Source organism: Camelus bactrianus, chromosome 18, assembly GCF_048773025.1.
Source record: "Camelus bactrianus isolate YW-2024 breed Bactrian camel chromosome 18, ASM4877302v1, whole genome shotgun sequence".
Taxonomy (NCBI): Eukaryota; Metazoa; Chordata; class Mammalia; order Artiodactyla; family Camelidae; genus Camelus; species Camelus bactrianus.
This window is the reverse complement of record NC_133556.1, coordinates 19,586,402-19,604,051: the sequence shown is the minus strand read 5'-3', so window position 1 is coordinate 19,604,051 and position 17,650 is coordinate 19,586,402. Positions and strand designations below refer to the sequence as shown.

The window sequence follows — 17,650 nt, the reverse complement described above, 5'->3', positions numbered from 1 at the left end:
GAAGATCCACCTCCTGATCCCCTCAACCAGAATTAATCACTCTTACCTCTGTTTGGTAACTGAGATATGTCCCAAGAAGTTAGAATAGTTCCTTACAAATAATAAGTTCTCAGTAAATACTTGCAGAGTGAATTAATTCCATCGTGTATCACAATTGTTGAGTCACCTGTTTCCTCCATTAGATTTAAGTTTTTTGAGGAAAGCGTCATGTCAGTAATTTTTTAAATGGCAGTTTTTTAATTGAGGTAATGTTAATACATCATAAAATTCACCATTTTAAGTTTCCAGTTTGGTGTCACGTGGTACTCTCACACTATCGTGCAACTATTATGTCTGTCTAGGTTCCAGAATGTTTTTGTCTCTCCAAAAAGAAACACTGTATGCTTTAGCCATCACCTCCTCAGTTTCCCGTCCTCCCAGACCCCGGCAACTACTAAGCTAATTTCAGTCCCTATAGATTTGACTAATATGAATATTTCACATACGTGCATCTCCCAGATGGACTGGCCTGTGATACCAAATGTTCAGGAATGGCTGTATTATTGAGCACGTTTCCCATGGCCGCCTATGCTGAAGGGAGTTAACTGTTCATAGCGTCAGCGGTCTAGTCTTACTTTATTGCATCACAGAGTGCCCGCATACTTTTCCTGAGAAAGGTGTGTTAGTGACATTGTGTTAGCAATGTCACAATGCTGTTAGCATCCCTCTTTCACATGCCATATATTGAAATGTGGTAACTATTGCAATATGTTTCTCATGTGCCACTAGGCAAAACAATGCCAGAAGTTGAATGTACAAAGTAGAGGCATCCCAACCCATACCCTTCCCTACTTTATTTTAGTATCAACATTAATGATGACACTTTGTTAAAAAGGAAAAATCTGGGACAGATGTTAAAAGAGGTAGAAAGCTTAGACAATGGTAGTAAATGGGTGGGAGCATTTAGTCACCCTAAATGTGTTGGACACTCTTGAATACATCTTCCTCTTCAAAATGTATTTTGTAAAATAGAATTAATGAGTCGTGAAATTTAAGGAGTCTCGTGGCTACATTTAGTGTGTTAACAGATGTTTCACCATAAAACTTGTTCAGTTGCCATCTGTACATAAATGTTACATATCTATTTTTAAACTATTTTATGATTCTATTTTATCATCCAGCTAGATTTTTAACTTCTTGAGGATAAGAATCCTGTGTTCTGAATTTTTCATTTTCAAAAAAAAAAAAAGTCTACCGAAGTGTTTATAATGCAGTGTTCAGATCATAATGTTTCACATCTATCGTCAAATGGCAGACAGCAGCACTAGAATATTGGAACAGAAAATTCTTCAAAACATTTTTTATTATTCGAGTAATTAATATTTTATACTCATTGGAAACTAGATTATGTGAATTTTTAAAAAAGGGAAAAAAAAAGTTTTCCCATCATCAGAAGTTACCATATTTGACCAGACGGTTTTTCTCTATGGTGATAATTCTTTTGAGTAATCCATAAATAGACCATTAAATTGAGCTGCTAATGAACAGCATATCGTCAGATTCTGTCACTGAAGATGGGCGTCTGCTTAATTATAGGTTTCTATCGTCCTACCAGCGGAAAGGTATATATTAATGACTACGATGTCTCAAAAGACATGCTTCAAGTCAGAAAAAGCTTGGGCTTGTGCCCCCAGGATGACATATTGTTTCCAGACTTGACAGTATCAGAGCATCTCTATTTCTACTGCATGGTGAGCCAGAGATAGATTCTTTTCCCCGACTCTTTTCGTATGCTTCAGACAGTGTGACCAAGGATCAACACCTTTACCCTTATTTAGTGGAAGTTCATTTTTGGGAGACATTGTTCTTTTACCATAAAGGAAGGGTGGAGGGCAAAGAGAAGAAAAAGTCTTTTATCTAGATGATTCTGTAAGGAAAGTTCTGATGTGAGATTTTTCTAAGGATAAAATTGAAAGCACCATGTGAACTCTAGCTTCTCTTTCCAGATAAAAGGAGTACCTCCAGAGATTCGTGTCAAAGAAATTGACACTATGCTGGCTGCTTTTGGCCTGCTAGAAAAGCGTCATGCCTTTTCACAGTCACTGAGTGGAGGAATGAAGCGCAAACTGTCCATCATTATAGCACTTGTAGGAGGCTCCAAGGTAAAGAACAGTTAACATGGGTCCCTGCCCCAGGTGATATGTCAAACTCAGCTGACACAAACCTATGAGCTGATACAAATCTAACTCTCTAAAAGGAACTTCCCAAATGGTAATTCCCATTGCTGACCCAGCTGATACAGTGTGGTTTGGGGGTTTCAACTTACTATTAATTTTGCAGAGTCTTGTCTAGATTACATATTTTAGCTTAACTATGTCCCCCATGAGTAGTAAGTTATCCCATAAGCAGCATAACATGAATTAAGTACAATCATGGAATTGTTCTTCTGGTCTTTAGGTGGTGATACTTGATGAGCCAACATCTGGCATGGACTCAGTCTCAAGGAGATTCACTTGGGATGTCCTTCAGCAGCATAAACAGGGTCGTACCATCCTACTGACAACGCACCACATGGATGAAGCTGACATCCTGGGAGACCGTATAGCTATCATGGTCAAGGGATCCCTGAAATGCTGTGGCTCTTCAATTTTCCTGAAAAGAATTTATGGTATCTCTTCCCTTGATCATAGTTTGTATTCTAATGTCTTAATAATATTCTCTAAGAAGATTTTTGTTCCTCTACACAAATCTTGAAAACTTATGTCTTACTGCCTTAAGTCTAAGTTATTTAAATTGGCTATTTGTAACTTAGACATATCCTATCCAATAATTTTTCATTATGATCCAATAAGTATATTTTAACTTAGAAAATACCCTTTTATTGATCCCACGAAAGTCATGTATATTTCTCTCATCTGGCTTCTACTGAAGCTGTTATTTGTTGCAGGAACAAAGTAACGCTTCCAAGGGATTTGGTACATAGATTTATGGATTGTAGGGGAGAAAATCAGTGACTAGATATTTCTGACCACTTTTTCTCTGTTGCAAAATTAATATCACCTCCCTCCAGTGTAATTAGTTAAATGCTTTCTAGTTTATTTTCATGAAACAAGCCTGAAATGTAGCAGTTGATCAGCAAGAATTTATTGAGCAGGAAATAAATGAATGGTGGAATAAAATAGTCTTGACTTTAATGAGTATATGGTCTGATTAGTCAGTAAGACTAGTGCATTAAAAATGAGCAATATAATATCATATATAATTGAATTCTGAAATAACATGCACGGCTCAAACCAGTAAGTGTATGAGGGCTTCAGAATTGGAGGATACAAATCAATGAGAATAGTTAAGTCTGACATCATTCCATTAATTATTAATTTAGTGTTTAAATATATCCATTCAACTGACATTTATTATGAGTGCGTTATGTTTCATGTTTACACACATTTACCTCATCTACTCTTCATAACCTCACCATTTTTATGGAGCAGAAAACTTGGGTTCATACCAAAGTAACTCATTCAGACCACGCAGTAAGTGGCATAGATTTGGTCCTGGGTTCTTCTGACACCAAAGCCATGCTTTGCATTCTAATATGCTGCGACTTGCCCTTTACTCTTTACCTCAAAGAGGATGTTGGGTTTTAAATAGTAAATTTGGTGAATTTCAGAAGTAGAGAGACTCATACTATTGAATATTTTTTCACTTATATGTGGGGATATAGAAGTTGATATTCCTATAGTAGGTGAGTTGTAGACACAAAATTATTACCTAAGTATACTGAATATCCATAGAGTGCTTTCAGTTACAGATCTTAAAAAGGTAATGGAGGAAAGAACACCTCTTTTTTTAGGGGAGTACATAAATAAATACTAAAAGCATGAGGATAAAAATGGACCTTTTTTTTTTTTCCGCTGGGACAGTGAGGAAGTCAGCCTGGATCAGAAGTTCTGGGAGAGGATGAATGAGAAATTAAGTTTGATGGTCAGGGTAGTAAATGGAAGGGCACTGAAAACAAGACTGATTTGCCCCTTGATGTGTGAATGCATATGTAAGATAAAGTTAGGAATATAGAATTCTGAAGTTTTATTCAAGAAGCAACAGAAAGCCAACCTAAAACGATGCATGCTAGAATAAGAATAAGGGAAGCAAGACAGGAAAAATAAGGATGTGTGTCTACATACACGTGTGTGTGTGCGTGCACAAAGTCCTGAAAGGATCAGGAACGCTTGACAACCGAAGTCCATGTAGCCCATTGTCTCATGATGAAGGGAAGACTTCCTAGTACAGTGAGGTGAAATTTTGCAGTTTTCATTCATTAATACAGTGAGGTACAGTTTCCACTTTAGTGACATATCCCTGAAATGTGGCAAGTGAACATTAAGTATGGAAAGAATGATGGCAGGAAGGAAAGCCAAAAAGATATAAAACAATAAAACTTTAATAAGTTTAAATTTTGGTAAGAATATGAAACCAGTACATCCCAAAGATTAAAGAGTCAGAAACTGACTAAGAGGAATGAGTTGAAAGTAATTTGAAGGCCACTTGTTCTTAAGCACAATAATGATGCCTCTTAGAAATAAAATTTTTAACAAGCAAGATCCTATGTTTTTGGTGTCAGAGTATATTATGTGTTTAATTTGGGCAGATTGCATTTTTAAAATTTTGGTCTTCTAAATGGGTCTTTTCAGGTGTGGGATATCACCTGATTATGGTAAAGGAACCTCATTGTAATGTTAAGGAAATCTCTCAACTGATTAATCGTCATGTACCAGAAGCCACATTGGAGAATAACGTTGCAGCTGAACTATCATTTATCCTACCAAAAGAGCACACGCACAGGTATGAATCCAGAGAATGTTAGATAAATGGTTTGGGGTTATCAGAAATCAGTGTTACTTTTCTAGGTTTCCTCAGGCTTGACAAATAGATTCTTTTTAGTTGCCAGTTGACAAGTAATAGTCAAAAAATTTACTTCCTGGAGATTTCACTATTTGTACAGAGGGAAGTCACATAACTTAGACTTCATTTTTGTTTGTCTTGATATCTCTTTATTTCTGTTCCTTACAGGCTCATGTTAAGTGGTAAGAAATGATAAGCTATTTGCACAAATTTTTTTCTTTGTGAGCAAAATCAAGTGAATTGCTAAGATAAGAGGAAAAGTGGTCTACATGGCAGCTCTTGGAGCCAGGAGCCCTAGAATCTACAGGAAACAGGCAGTTTGACAGCAATAGTTAGCCAAGTTAGTTATCAAAAGGTGAAAGAAGGAATAATAATTGTACCTGGGATGTTTATCTTGACTAAGGGATGAGGGAAATAAGAGTATTTATCATAAACTTTGTGCCAGTTTTATCTTCTTGCAAGTTGTAGTCACTACAACTAGGTTGATACTCCCCTGAAGAAAACTGATTGCCATTCTCAAAAGGTGATAAACAGAGGGGAACTTCTTTAACTTGTAAACCTAAAACTGCTTTCAAAAAATAGAGTATTAAAAATGACTCAAGAAAAAAAACTATGATTAGAGTTCTAATAAGTAAAAAGATTGAATTAGGAATCAGAAAACTTTCCCAATGAAAACAGTAGGTTCAACTGGCCTCAGTAGTGAGTTCTACCAAATGTTTAAATAAAAATTAATACCAACTTTCCACAAACTGTTCCAAAATAGTAGAAAGAACCCAATCCATTCAATGTGGCCAGTATAACCTTATGGTAAGACTAAAGAAAAAGACAAGAAAACTACAGACCAATATAACTTTTGAATACAGAGTCAAGCAAAATGCTAGTAAATTCAGTCCATGAGCACATGAAAGAGATTATACACTATGACCTAGTCAGATGTATCGCAGGAACGCAAGGTTGGTTCAACAAGCAAAAATCATCAATGTAAACACCACATTAATATAATAAAGGATAAAAACCAAATGTCATCTCAATGGGTGCAAAAACACATTTAACAAAATCCACACCCTTTCATGATAAAAACACTCAACAAACTAGAAACAGAAAGAATGTTTCTCAACTTGATAAAAAGCATCTATGAAAACCCCACAACTAACAGCATGTGTAATAGTGAAAGACTAAAAGCTTTCCCCCCAAATCAGAAACAAGCCAAGGACATCTGTTTTGCTGCTTGTACTAAACATTGTACCAGAAGGCAATTAGGGAAGAAAAATGAATAAAAGCATCCACACTGGAAAGAAAGGAGTAAAACTATCTATATTCACAGAAGATATCTTCTTGTGTGTAGAAAATCATAAAGAACCAACCTGAAAAAAAAATTAGAACTAATAAGCTTTCAGCAAGGTTGCAAGATGTTAAGTGTAATATACACTAACAATGAGCAATCCGAAAATGAAATTAAGAAAACAATTCCATTTACAATACCATCGATAATAATAAGATAGGAAAAATTAGACAGTAGAACTGCAAGATTTGTACACTTTTTGAGAACTATAAAAAATCATTGAAAGAAGTTTAAAAAGACCCAGGGAAATAGAAAAATAGCCTGCATTCATGGGTTAAGATGGCAATACTCCCCACAGCAAGCTACATATTCAACATAATCCTTATAAAAATCTCAGTTGTCTTTTTTTCCCAGAAATTAACAAACTGATTCTAAAATTAATATGGAATCCAAAGTTTGCTAAATAGCCAAAACAATCTTGGAAAAGTACAAAGTTGGAAGACTCATATTTCAAAATTTACTGCAAAGTTACAGCAGCCAAACTGTGTGGTACTAGAATAGGGATATACATGTAGATAAATAAAGTAAATCAGAGTCCAAAAATAAGCTTTTATATAAAATTGTTTTTTCAAGGGTGTAGAAACAAATCAATTGGGGGAAAGAACAGACTTTCTAACAAATGATGCTGGGACATTGAGTAGCCACATGCAAAAGAATGAAGTCGGACCCTTATCTCACACCATACATAGAATGTTAACTCAAATTATCAGAAGCCTAAATATAAGAGTGAAAACTCTCAGAAGAAAATATAGGCATAAATCTTTGTAGCTTTGAATTAGGCAGTGTTTCTTAGATATGACATGAAGACTTCAGCACAAGAAACCCAAGGAAAATACATAAATTGGACTTCATCAAAATTAAAAACTTTCCACATTAAAGTACACTATTAAGAAAAATCAAAGACAGCCCAAATAATCAGGAGGAATATTGTAACTTATATCTATCAGATAAGGGACCAGTATGCAGAGTATATAAAGTACCCTACAATTCAATCATAAAAGACAAACAACCCAATTTAAAAGTGGGCAAAGGATTTGAACAGATGTTTCTCAAAAGAATATATGTGTATGTATATATAAGTAGCCAATAAGCATATGAAAATTGGCTCAATATTATTAGTCATTATAGAAGCAAAACCACAGTGAGATACTACTTCACACCCGCTGGAATGGCTGTAACAGTAACTTTTTAAGAAACAGAAAATAGAAGTATGAACAAGGATGTGGCAAAATCAGAACCCTGATATATTGCTGGTGGGAATATAAAATAGTGTAACCACTTGGGAAAATCACTTGGGAATCCCTCAAAAAGTTACCACAAGATCCAGCAAATCCACTCCTAGGTATATACCCAAGAGTGCTGGAAACATATGTTTACACTGTAGTTCACGGTAGCATTATTGATAATAGCCAAAAAGTATTAGCTACCCAAATGTCCACTGATTGATGTACGAACAAATAAATTACAGTGTATCTTGTATAATGGAATGTTATTTAGCCATAAAAAATGATTTTTAATCTCCTTTTTGTGATCATGTTCACTCCTTAGAATATAGTAGAGGTAGGTTCAAGGACTGAATGAATTTCTGGAGTAGATGATCTTCTAAACCAGAGAAACTGAGAAATACCAGAAAAACTGTTCTTCAGAAGCCTTGATGGCACCACATCACATCTGTCTGAAATGGCACAGTTTCCCAGGTTATTTAAGTGAACAGTTCTCTCCCAGTACCTAGTTTCTATTATTCTTACTTCATTTTTCGGCCTTGAGTGTCCTCTGCCTCTTAATTTGAAAACATTTTTCCTTTTTGATTTCGTGGTTCATAGGAGCTATAGCATGTATTAAGTAAATTAAATCTTACCTAGCAATGAATGTTAATATACAGAGGAAGTCAACTGATAATTTTATCAAAAAACAGTTTGTGATAGCAGTTTGCTAGTTTTTTCTCTTTATATGTTCCACATTTCTTATTTATCAGGGGCATGGAAACTGTAATAAAGCATTGCAGTAAAGAATAAGCTACATTTTCCCCACTGCTGAAGGTAACAAAAATATTAATATGAATATCATCTGCTTGGTACTAGCTTTTTCTCTTTTTTTTTCTCCTCCTTCTAGGTTTAAAGACTTATTTACTGATCTGGAAGACAGACGGGAAGAGCTGGGCATTGCTAGCTTTGGTATCTCTATTACTACTATGGAAGAAGTTTTCTTCAGGTAAGGGAATACTTGGAAACTCATTCTATCAGGTCAGTATTACCCTGATATCAAAACCAGACAGGGTTATTATAAGAAAAGAAAATTACAGATCAATATTTCTCATGAACATAAATGCAAAAATTCTTAAGATTTTAACAAATCAAATTTAACAATATGTTTAAAAAATAAAATTGATAATACATCGTAACTAAATGGGGTTATCCCAGAAATACAAAGTTGGTTTACCATTTTAGCTTTCAAAAATCAATGTAGTGTAATTAATTAATGTAACTTTTAAGAAACTGAAAAAGAAAGCCAATTAATCATCTCATTACATTCAGAAAAAACATTTGACAAAATCCAATTTCCATTCCAATAAAAACTTTCATTAATACAGGAAAGGAAGGGAATGTTCTCAAACTATAAAGGTCATCACCCAAAAACTTTACAGCTAGCATCATGCTTACTGATGAGAAACTGAATGCTTTCTCCCTTAGTTTAGAAACAAGAAAGGGATGTTCCTCACCACTTCTATTTAAATTCTACTGGAGGTGTATCTATTATAAGAGGAAGAAAATGAAATATCAAAAAGTCAGTTGTTTTTCGGTATACTAGCAAGGAACAAACTGGAGTCAAATGTGCTACCGTTGGGCCACAAGGTCCTGCTAGCAAGGAACAATCTGAAATAGAAAAACTATGCCTTTTTCAGTAGCACTTAAAAATGTGAAATACTTAGGGATGAATCTGACAAACGATGTACAGGAGCTCTACATTAAAACGTTACTGAGAGAATTTAAAGATGACTGAAATAAATGCTGTGTTCTTCAGTCAGAAAATTTGATGTTTTAAAGGTGGAAATTCTCCTCCACATTGGTCTATTGTTTCCATGCAATCACAAGCAAAATGCCAGATGTTTTTGTAAAAAAATGATCAGTTGGTTATAAAATTTCTATCTCAATACAAAGGACTTAGAATGGACAAAATAATTTTGGCAGTGCATATGCAGTGTTGCACGATGAAAAGGAAAGAGGAATCCTCAAATCCTGCTAATTATACAGTAAGCTGATTTGATCACACTGATAGGTAACATGGCAACATCCAGTAAGTTGAAAATGCCACAACCCAGAAATCCCACTGTTAGGTATATACTCTAGAGAAACTGTCAGATACTTGCCCAGAAGACAGATCTAGAGATATTTGCTGAAGTGGGTAGTAGCAAAATAATGGAATAATGTAATGTATAAAATATGATACCTAAGTAGTGAAATACTATATATATACTAAATATATATATTATCAGTTGAAAGGCCTGACCTAAATTTCTTTTTATACAAATGTCAACTTGAGGAGATGTAAAACGTCTAATCCTTTAGAGGAAAAAAAATCATTTTGCAGAACTATCTGTCTAAATATACCATTTATATAAAACATTAAAACCATAAAACAAAACTATATGTGTTTATGGATACTTAAATGTGTATACAAAAGTATTAGAACATATCTGACCTCTCTATTATAAAATTACTTTTTCTCCCCTTTCTCTACTCTATTTTTTGGAAGCCTGTCCCTAAACACAGCCCACACTCAAGGAGAAGGGGGTATTTAGCACCTCCTCGCAGAGAGAGTAGTGTCTACAAACATTATTTGCAATTCTGCAAGGAAGATTTGTCTCTCTCCTATTTGTTCATCCAGTCCTCTATTGATATCAATATGGACTGATAGAATACTACCTTGGCCAGGTGATCAAGATGCTAGTGACATCACAGTGATATTTCATGTTAAAATCGTGTGATATGATGTGAGGAAGAGGGTAGTTCACCTCCTTAATATTCTTCCGCAAAGCCATAGCCCCACTCTAACCATAAGAAAAACAAGACAAATCCAAACTGAGGAACATTTTACAAAATACCTAATCAGTACTTCTCAAAACTTCTAAAGTCATGAAAAATAAGGAAGGTCTAAGAAACCATCATAGCCCAGAGGAGACTTAGGAGACATAGTGACTAAATTTAACATGTTACATTGGTAGGATCTTGGCAAAGAAAATGGACCTTAGTGGAAAAACTAGTGAAACGTGTACCATGATAATAAAAGATGTTAATAATAGGGGAAACTGAAGGGTATACAGGATCTCTGTACTATCTTTGCTACTATTCTGTAAATCTGAAGCTGTTTTATAATTAAAAGTTTATTTTAAAAATATATCTGGAAGGTTACATACCAAGCATCATAGTTGGCTTGATGGAAGAGATGGGGAGAAATGGGATTGATAATCTTGTTCACAGGTGACTTAAATTCATTTGTAAAAAAAATTTTAATTGGCTCAAACTAAAACAATGTTAAAAGTGGTTAATTACCTGAGTCAGGGAAGTGGGTGTTTTCTTACATTTATTCTTTCTCTGTACAAAAACCATAAAGGAAAATATTTGGCTAAATAAAATTTAAACATGTGTATGAGGGAATACTTTAACAACATTAAAATACAAATGTTATAAAAGTTAATTATAATGAATAAGAGTGTCTACTAAACCAAAAAGAAAATATGAAAACAGTATAAAATCAAACAAATGATAAAAAATAATCCACAAAAGAGTAACTACAAATATTCAAATTAATTCAAAAGGATTAAAAATACAGACTACAAATTAAAAAAAATACCCAGTCTTGGTGAATATGCAGTGAAATAGAATGATCTTATAAGGTGACATGGGTATGTAAATTAGTATACTCTTTTTGACGATACATAAAAGTACATACGCTAATTTTGGCAAGATGTATAAGAAGATTTAAAATGTATATATTCTACATCTGAAATTTTGTCTTTTCTGGGTATGATATATGTGGAATAGTGTTCATCATATCATTGTTTATAATAATAATAAGTTAAAGCAATCTTAGTGACTGGTCAATAAACAGTGGTGCATCTGTACAATAAAATAAAACTCAGTCATTAGAAGTGATGAGTTATGTATACAGATAGTAAAATGAATCTATTTTAATAATTTAAAAAGCAATTTGCAAAACAATAGTTGCAGTATTGTGTCATCCTAATTTTGCATTGTATATATGTATACATATATATTCATGTTTGTGCATATTTAGATATAGAAAAATGTCACTTGGGTACATCTGAGTAATGACATCTTGATTATTTTTTTCTTTTGGTTTATTGTATTTGTAAACCTTTTCCCATTGAATATGTCTTACAAGTGTATAAAAATTAATAAAACCTACTAAAGAAGACAGAGAAAAAAGTCAAGGAAAAATCCATATTTGTCTTCAGTGTTATCAATTACAGTAGTACTGTAGTGGCCAGACATGGCACAAAGGCTACGTTAAACTAATATAATATTGTAAGTCAACTATGTTTCAATTAAAAAAAAATAGTCTGATAATAGGTTTATCAAATCAAAGCAGTATTTGATGCTTATTTTGTTGTCCTGCTGAAAGAAAGGTTAAAAAGGCTTGCTAGCTCATTGGTTTGGAAAGAAAAAAATCTATTTTTTACAAATTATGAGTTTTTCATCAAGGGTTACAGAACTCCCATCAGTGGACTTAAAGATTCAAACTCCCCATTGTACTATGATTTTACTATCCTGTTTAGCATTTTCTTCCTTATATTAAAATTAAATACATACATCTGTTTCTTCCATGGAATTGTAAGCCCTTAGAGGATGAATTAATTATGGATTCATTTGCTTTGTAAACTATTCCAGTTACTTAGATTGCCTGGAGCAGAAAATTGAGAAAACAAATCTGACATATGCTTAGAAACATTATAAAAATAAAAGCCTGCTATATATTATCAATATCATATCTTAAAATAAAGGAGATTTAACAATCCCTCTCTCCTAAAAAAAAAAAAGACATGTTCTTAGACCTTTAAGTTCAGTTTATTTTATCTAATGTTAATGAGAATATGTATAGCTATGCTTGTTTTTTTAAATTTGCCTCAATTTGTGAAAATCTTGTGATGGATTAGGTATTTAGAAACCACTGTTCTGGTTTAAATGATTGTGTGTGTGTGTGTGTGTGTGTAGAGTCAGCAGAGCAGATACAACGGCTTTCCAGACCCTAAACGACGAAGATGAAAGTGAAGACATGGACCAGAATATGAACATACCCAGAAATTTTGAGAGATCATATTCTCCCTCCACCTTGAGTGACCACTCTAATATTAACTTTAATACTGGGGTGAGCATCTTCACTAAGAATACAATGTTGGTATATGTTTGGATAGTATAAAAGAGATAGCATTTCATTTTAACATTTGAATTCAAAGGGAAGTTTGGAGCTCTCATCCAAAGAAGGCCAGGTAAGGAGTAGTCTGTAAAACAGTCCAATTAAGTTTCTCATTCAAACGTGAAATATGGTATTAAAAATTAGATTTTACTCTCATTATGATTCCTCAGAGTCACTTCTCACAGCTTTTAAAATTGTTGGCTCATTTACAGTTGAGAAAGGGTCGTATAAAAGTTATCACCACTCACACACATCAAAGCACTGAAATTTATGCATTGAAATGAATTGGTGCTTCCTAATGTACTACTCCCAAGGCAGTATGTTCCTTCCCTAGCATGGGAGATTTCACTAGACTGCAAGCATTGCTCTAATTGTTCTCCTAATTATCTATTCCCTACAATTTTCCCTAATAAAGACCAGGGATTCTGAGGTGGAAGATACGTTTCTCAGAGATGCCCGTAAGCATGCCTTCACTGGAGGGCTGCTGAGCCAGTTGTGAAGCAGAGTTGGTGTTGTACAGCTAGAGTATGGAATTTTGAGCCGGTTGGAACTGGAATTCCTGCTTCATTTATTAGCTATTTGACCTTGACCGAATCATTTAACATATCTGTGTGTCATTCTCTGTGAGACTGTTTTAGTGAGTGAACACTAGTAAACTATGAACTGTGGAATGTTTGGGACGAATCAAATACTTAAAAATGTAATTTTCCTTCACTCCCTGCTTGCACATTTGCACTCTTCTCTATTTCCCTTTTCTTATAATGATGCAGATGATAAAAGATTTGCAGACCAGTCTAGAAAAGTTGATTCTTGTATTAATATGGTCTGTCATTCCAGAAATAAATCAAATAACCTATCTTTTAAAAGCCAGAAAGCAATGTGAGAAAGAATTCTCCTTCTAAACTTTACCTTACTTCTAGTCAGTGACAACATCCAAATGCCGATTGTTTTATTCAGAAAATAACTGGTTGATGGATTAGGGATATTTTCACGCCACAAATTATGGGGTGTCCAAAATGTTAGGAAATATAGTCTGAACATATTTTAAGCTCTTTGTTACATATGTAAATAATATATGCTCTTCTTCAACATTCAGACACCTTTTTATGCGAAGTCTCTACATTTAAAGCAATGGTTCCATTGTTAGCCTGAAAAATATTTATATTCTAAATCAGCTACAGATGGGACCAAAAGTCATGGAAAAATAAAGAAAATGATATATTTGGGTACATTTTTAATAAATTAACAATTGAACACATTGCTTAAATGTAAAAGTTTAATAAAATATATTGAGCATATTACAGTTTAAATAAATTAATTAAAATAAATTCATCTTCTGTTCCAAATGATCCACAACTCTGTAGATAGTGTGGATTAAAACCTAGCAACCGAAACTTGTTACATGTGCACATTTTAGGAGTTTCATAAATTTATGAAATGTAGCATTGAAAGGTCATGATTTAATATTGACTAAGAAAGATGGATGTGATGTTGCTCTGGTCAGAGATGCTAGGAATATGTTAGAGACCCTTTTGAAGTTTTCAGTATAATTAGATGAGAAGCCAAGCTTTCATCCTTCCATTCAATACGTTGTACAAATATGAAGTCTTGCTTGTTACCTAAACTGTGAACTATAGCTATGTTCTGTTCAAGGATGTATTTATAAAAGTATGTACATCTTTTACCATAAGGTTCACAACATCAATGTTAATGAATTTCATTTAGTTTTGTGACTCTTGTAATGTCATCTTTCTTTCCTCTTGTCAGTGGGATCTTCACCGTCAGCAGTTCTTTGCCATGTTCATTAAGAGAGCAATGTTCAGTTGGCGCAACTGGATTTTGGTGTTAATGCAGATACTTGGACTTCTGGGTATTGTTTATTTTTTGATGAGAGATGGGGGCTCTACAAGAATCAGGGAAGAACCTGCCAGAGAAATGGATTTGGGACAATATGGTCAAACCATTGTTCCCTTCTCAACTTCTGGAAATTCTGATTTTACTCTGAATTTAATACAAAATCTTGAGACTATGTTAAAGGCTAAGAAACAAAAACTTTATGAAGTGAAAGGTAAGCTTCTTAAAAAAAGAAAATGACTGCTAGTAGATAAAGACCTGTTTGTGTCACTTCCAAAGAAGGGTCTTTACTGAAATGTTTAGCTACTTGCCTTTTTTTTTTTTTTTTCTTGATAGCCAATCTCATAAAGGTAGTGAAACCAAAGGCAAGAATCATCTTTCAAGATTACTGGCCACATTAATTATTAATGATGGTACTTTGAGTATGAGTAATCTACTAGTCATTTACTTCTAGGGAATTAATTAAAGTACCAAGTATTTTGTTTTGTAAAATTTAGCACAGATTTTCACATAAAACCAAGCTCACAGTGTGGTATGGTGGTGATGAATCCTGAAAGGCCCTATCTAAAAACAGGTAAACATGTTAGGCTGAAGGCTTTATGAGCAGGCTACTCAGAACTTATTTATTTGGAAGGTAATAATAATAATTGAGTGCATGTACTGAACACATACTTTTGGCAAGAAATTTTCTAAATTCTTTGTGACTCACTTAATTTCTATAACAATCATATTTGCTGAAATTGGGAACACTGAGGTTTGGAGATACTAAGTGAGTTGCCTCAAATCAAGCACCTAGTATGAATTAGAGCAGGGACTAGGTTTTAAAACTGCCTGATGGGAATCTGCAATATTAACCTACACTACACTAAGTCATCCCTGTAAAAGGCAAGTTTAATCATTTCCTTCCAGGTACTTCAATTGTATTTCCTTCAGCTGCTGTCTGGTTGACAGTGTTACTTTAGGTTAGCATATAACCTGCACAGTTTGACAGGCTTTTCCTTTAGGTTCCATTGTGAGAGATGAAAATGCACTTGGAAATGTTGGTTAATTACTTCTACCATTATCCTGATTTTTTGTTGATACATATCATAGGCTGGGTGGCCTTAAAGCTCTCAGTAAATCACACATTTTTTCGCCTCCATTACAGGAGCACTAGATGAATATTTATTAATAAAAAATCACATGACTGTTCAGAAGAGAAGAGGAAAGAAACAGAAAAGGAATTTCCCTGATTAATAATGTGGTTCCTTTTTCCCTACATTATATTGTTTATACAAAAATAAAAAAGACTATATATTTTCCAGATATATTAATAATAAGACAATCAAATTAAATCTTATTTTTTGTTAATTCTCTTAGCATCTTGGAATTGTCTTAATTAAAAATTATTCAAGGTAAATATTGACAGACTGAAGGTAGAAAAAAACAGCTATACAATAAGTAGGAGGCTTCAATACCTCATTTTCAATAATAAATAGAACACCCAGACAGATGTTCAACAAGGAATGAGGGCGTGAACAATAGTATAGACCAACTGGACCTAACAGACAAAACAGAACACATCTCCTGACAAATAGTAGAATACATATTGTTGTGTGCATAAGAAAGATTATTTAGAATAGACCATACTGTAGACCACAAAATATATCTTAATAAACTTTTAAAAAATGGAATCATACAAAGTATACTTTCTGATCATAATTGAATGAAACTAGATAGGAATATCAGAAAGAAAACTGGAAAGTAATATGTGGAAATGTAAAAAGCACCATTAAACCATCATTAGGTCAAATAATAGCAAGGGAAATTAGAAAATACTTTGAAACGAATGAATGAAAATGTAACATATTAAAACTTAAGGAATATGGCAAAAGCAGTGTTTAAATGCTTATATTAAAAAAGAAGAAAGCTGTCAAAGCAACAACCTAACTTTACACCTTAAGGAACTAGAAAAAAAAAACTAAACCCAAAGCTAGCAGGAAGAAGAAAGCAATAAAGATTAGAGCAGATACCTCTGTTCTTAGACAGCATAATCTTATGTACAAAAGACCCTCAATTTTCCATTAAAAAACAAGAGTTCATAAATTCAGAAAATTTGCAGGTTATGAAATCAACACACAAGAATTAGTTGCATTTCTATACATAACAATGAACAATCTGAAAACAATTTCAATTATAATATCAAAAAAATAAAATACTTAGGAATAAACTTAACTGAGGAGGTGAAAGACTTGTTAATGAAAATGACAAATTGTTGCTGAATTAAATTAAATACACAAATAAATGAAAAGATATTCTGTATTCATGGATTGGCAGACTTAATATTGTTTAGATGTCAATACTCTCCTCAAAAATCTGCAGATTCAGTGCAACTCCTATCAAAATCCCAATTATTTGGAGGAAGAGGGGGAATTGAAAAATCCATCTTTAAATTCTTATTGAATCTCAAGACCTGAACAGAAATATTTTTCCAGCTTTATTTAGATACGATTGAAAAGTGACATTTTGTAAGTTTAAGGTATACAATGTGCTGGTATGATATATTACAAAATGACTGCCATAATATGATTAGTTAACACATCCATAACCTCATAGTGTTACAATTTTTCATCATGTGGTAAGAACTTTAAAGATCTACACTCTGCAAAATTTATGTAAACAATTATTGTTATTCATAGTTGTCATACTGTGCGTTAGATCCCAGAACTTATGACTGGAAGTTTGTATCCTTTGACCAATATCTCCCCATTTCCCCTACCTCTCTGCCCCAGGATCAGGAAACTACCGTTTCTCTCCTTCCCTCTCTTAGGTAGATAGATAGATAGATAGATAGATAGATAGATAGATAGATAGATATTCATTAGTCTGTCAATTAGGTTGTTTCCATGTCTTGGATATTGTGAATAATGCTGTGGTGAGCATGGGGTGCAAATATCTCTTGAAGTGATTTTATTTGAAGTAGACTGGTTGGATCATATGGTAGGCCTCACTTTTAATTGTTTGAAAACCCCCATACTGTTTTCCATAGTGGCTATACCAGTTTACATTCCCACCATTGGTGTACAAGGATTCTCTCTCTAAACATTCTGGTCAGGACTTGCTATCTCTTGTCATTTGTATGATACCCATTCTGACAGA

At 33.7% G+C, this 17,650-nt stretch overlaps 1 protein-coding gene across 6 annotated transcripts in view; it reads left to right on the top strand.

Annotated features, from left to right (window-relative positions):
* Nucleotides 1-17,650, top strand: part of LOC105073770 (phospholipid-transporting ATPase ABCA3) — a 118,858-nt gene that overhangs the window by 44,633 nt on the left and 56,575 nt on the right. For all 6 annotated transcript variants that reach the window (XR_012500335.1, XM_074346227.1, XM_074346226.1 and 3 more), the window contains 7 exons: nt 1,576-1,730; nt 1,986-2,141; nt 2,437-2,647; nt 4,671-4,821; nt 8,336-8,434; nt 12,457-12,610; nt 14,426-14,726. Coding sequence is in view for 5 of the 6 variants with exons in the window: in XM_074346227.1 (XP_074202328.1) it covers nt 1,576-1,730; nt 1,986-2,141; nt 2,437-2,647; nt 4,671-4,821; nt 8,336-8,434; nt 12,457-12,610; nt 14,426-14,726 (1,227 nt within the window). In the remaining variant the exon portion in view is untranslated. The remainder of the gene's footprint in view (nt 1-1,575; nt 1,731-1,985; nt 2,142-2,436; nt 2,648-4,670; nt 4,822-8,335; nt 8,435-12,456; nt 12,611-14,425; nt 14,727-17,650) is intronic.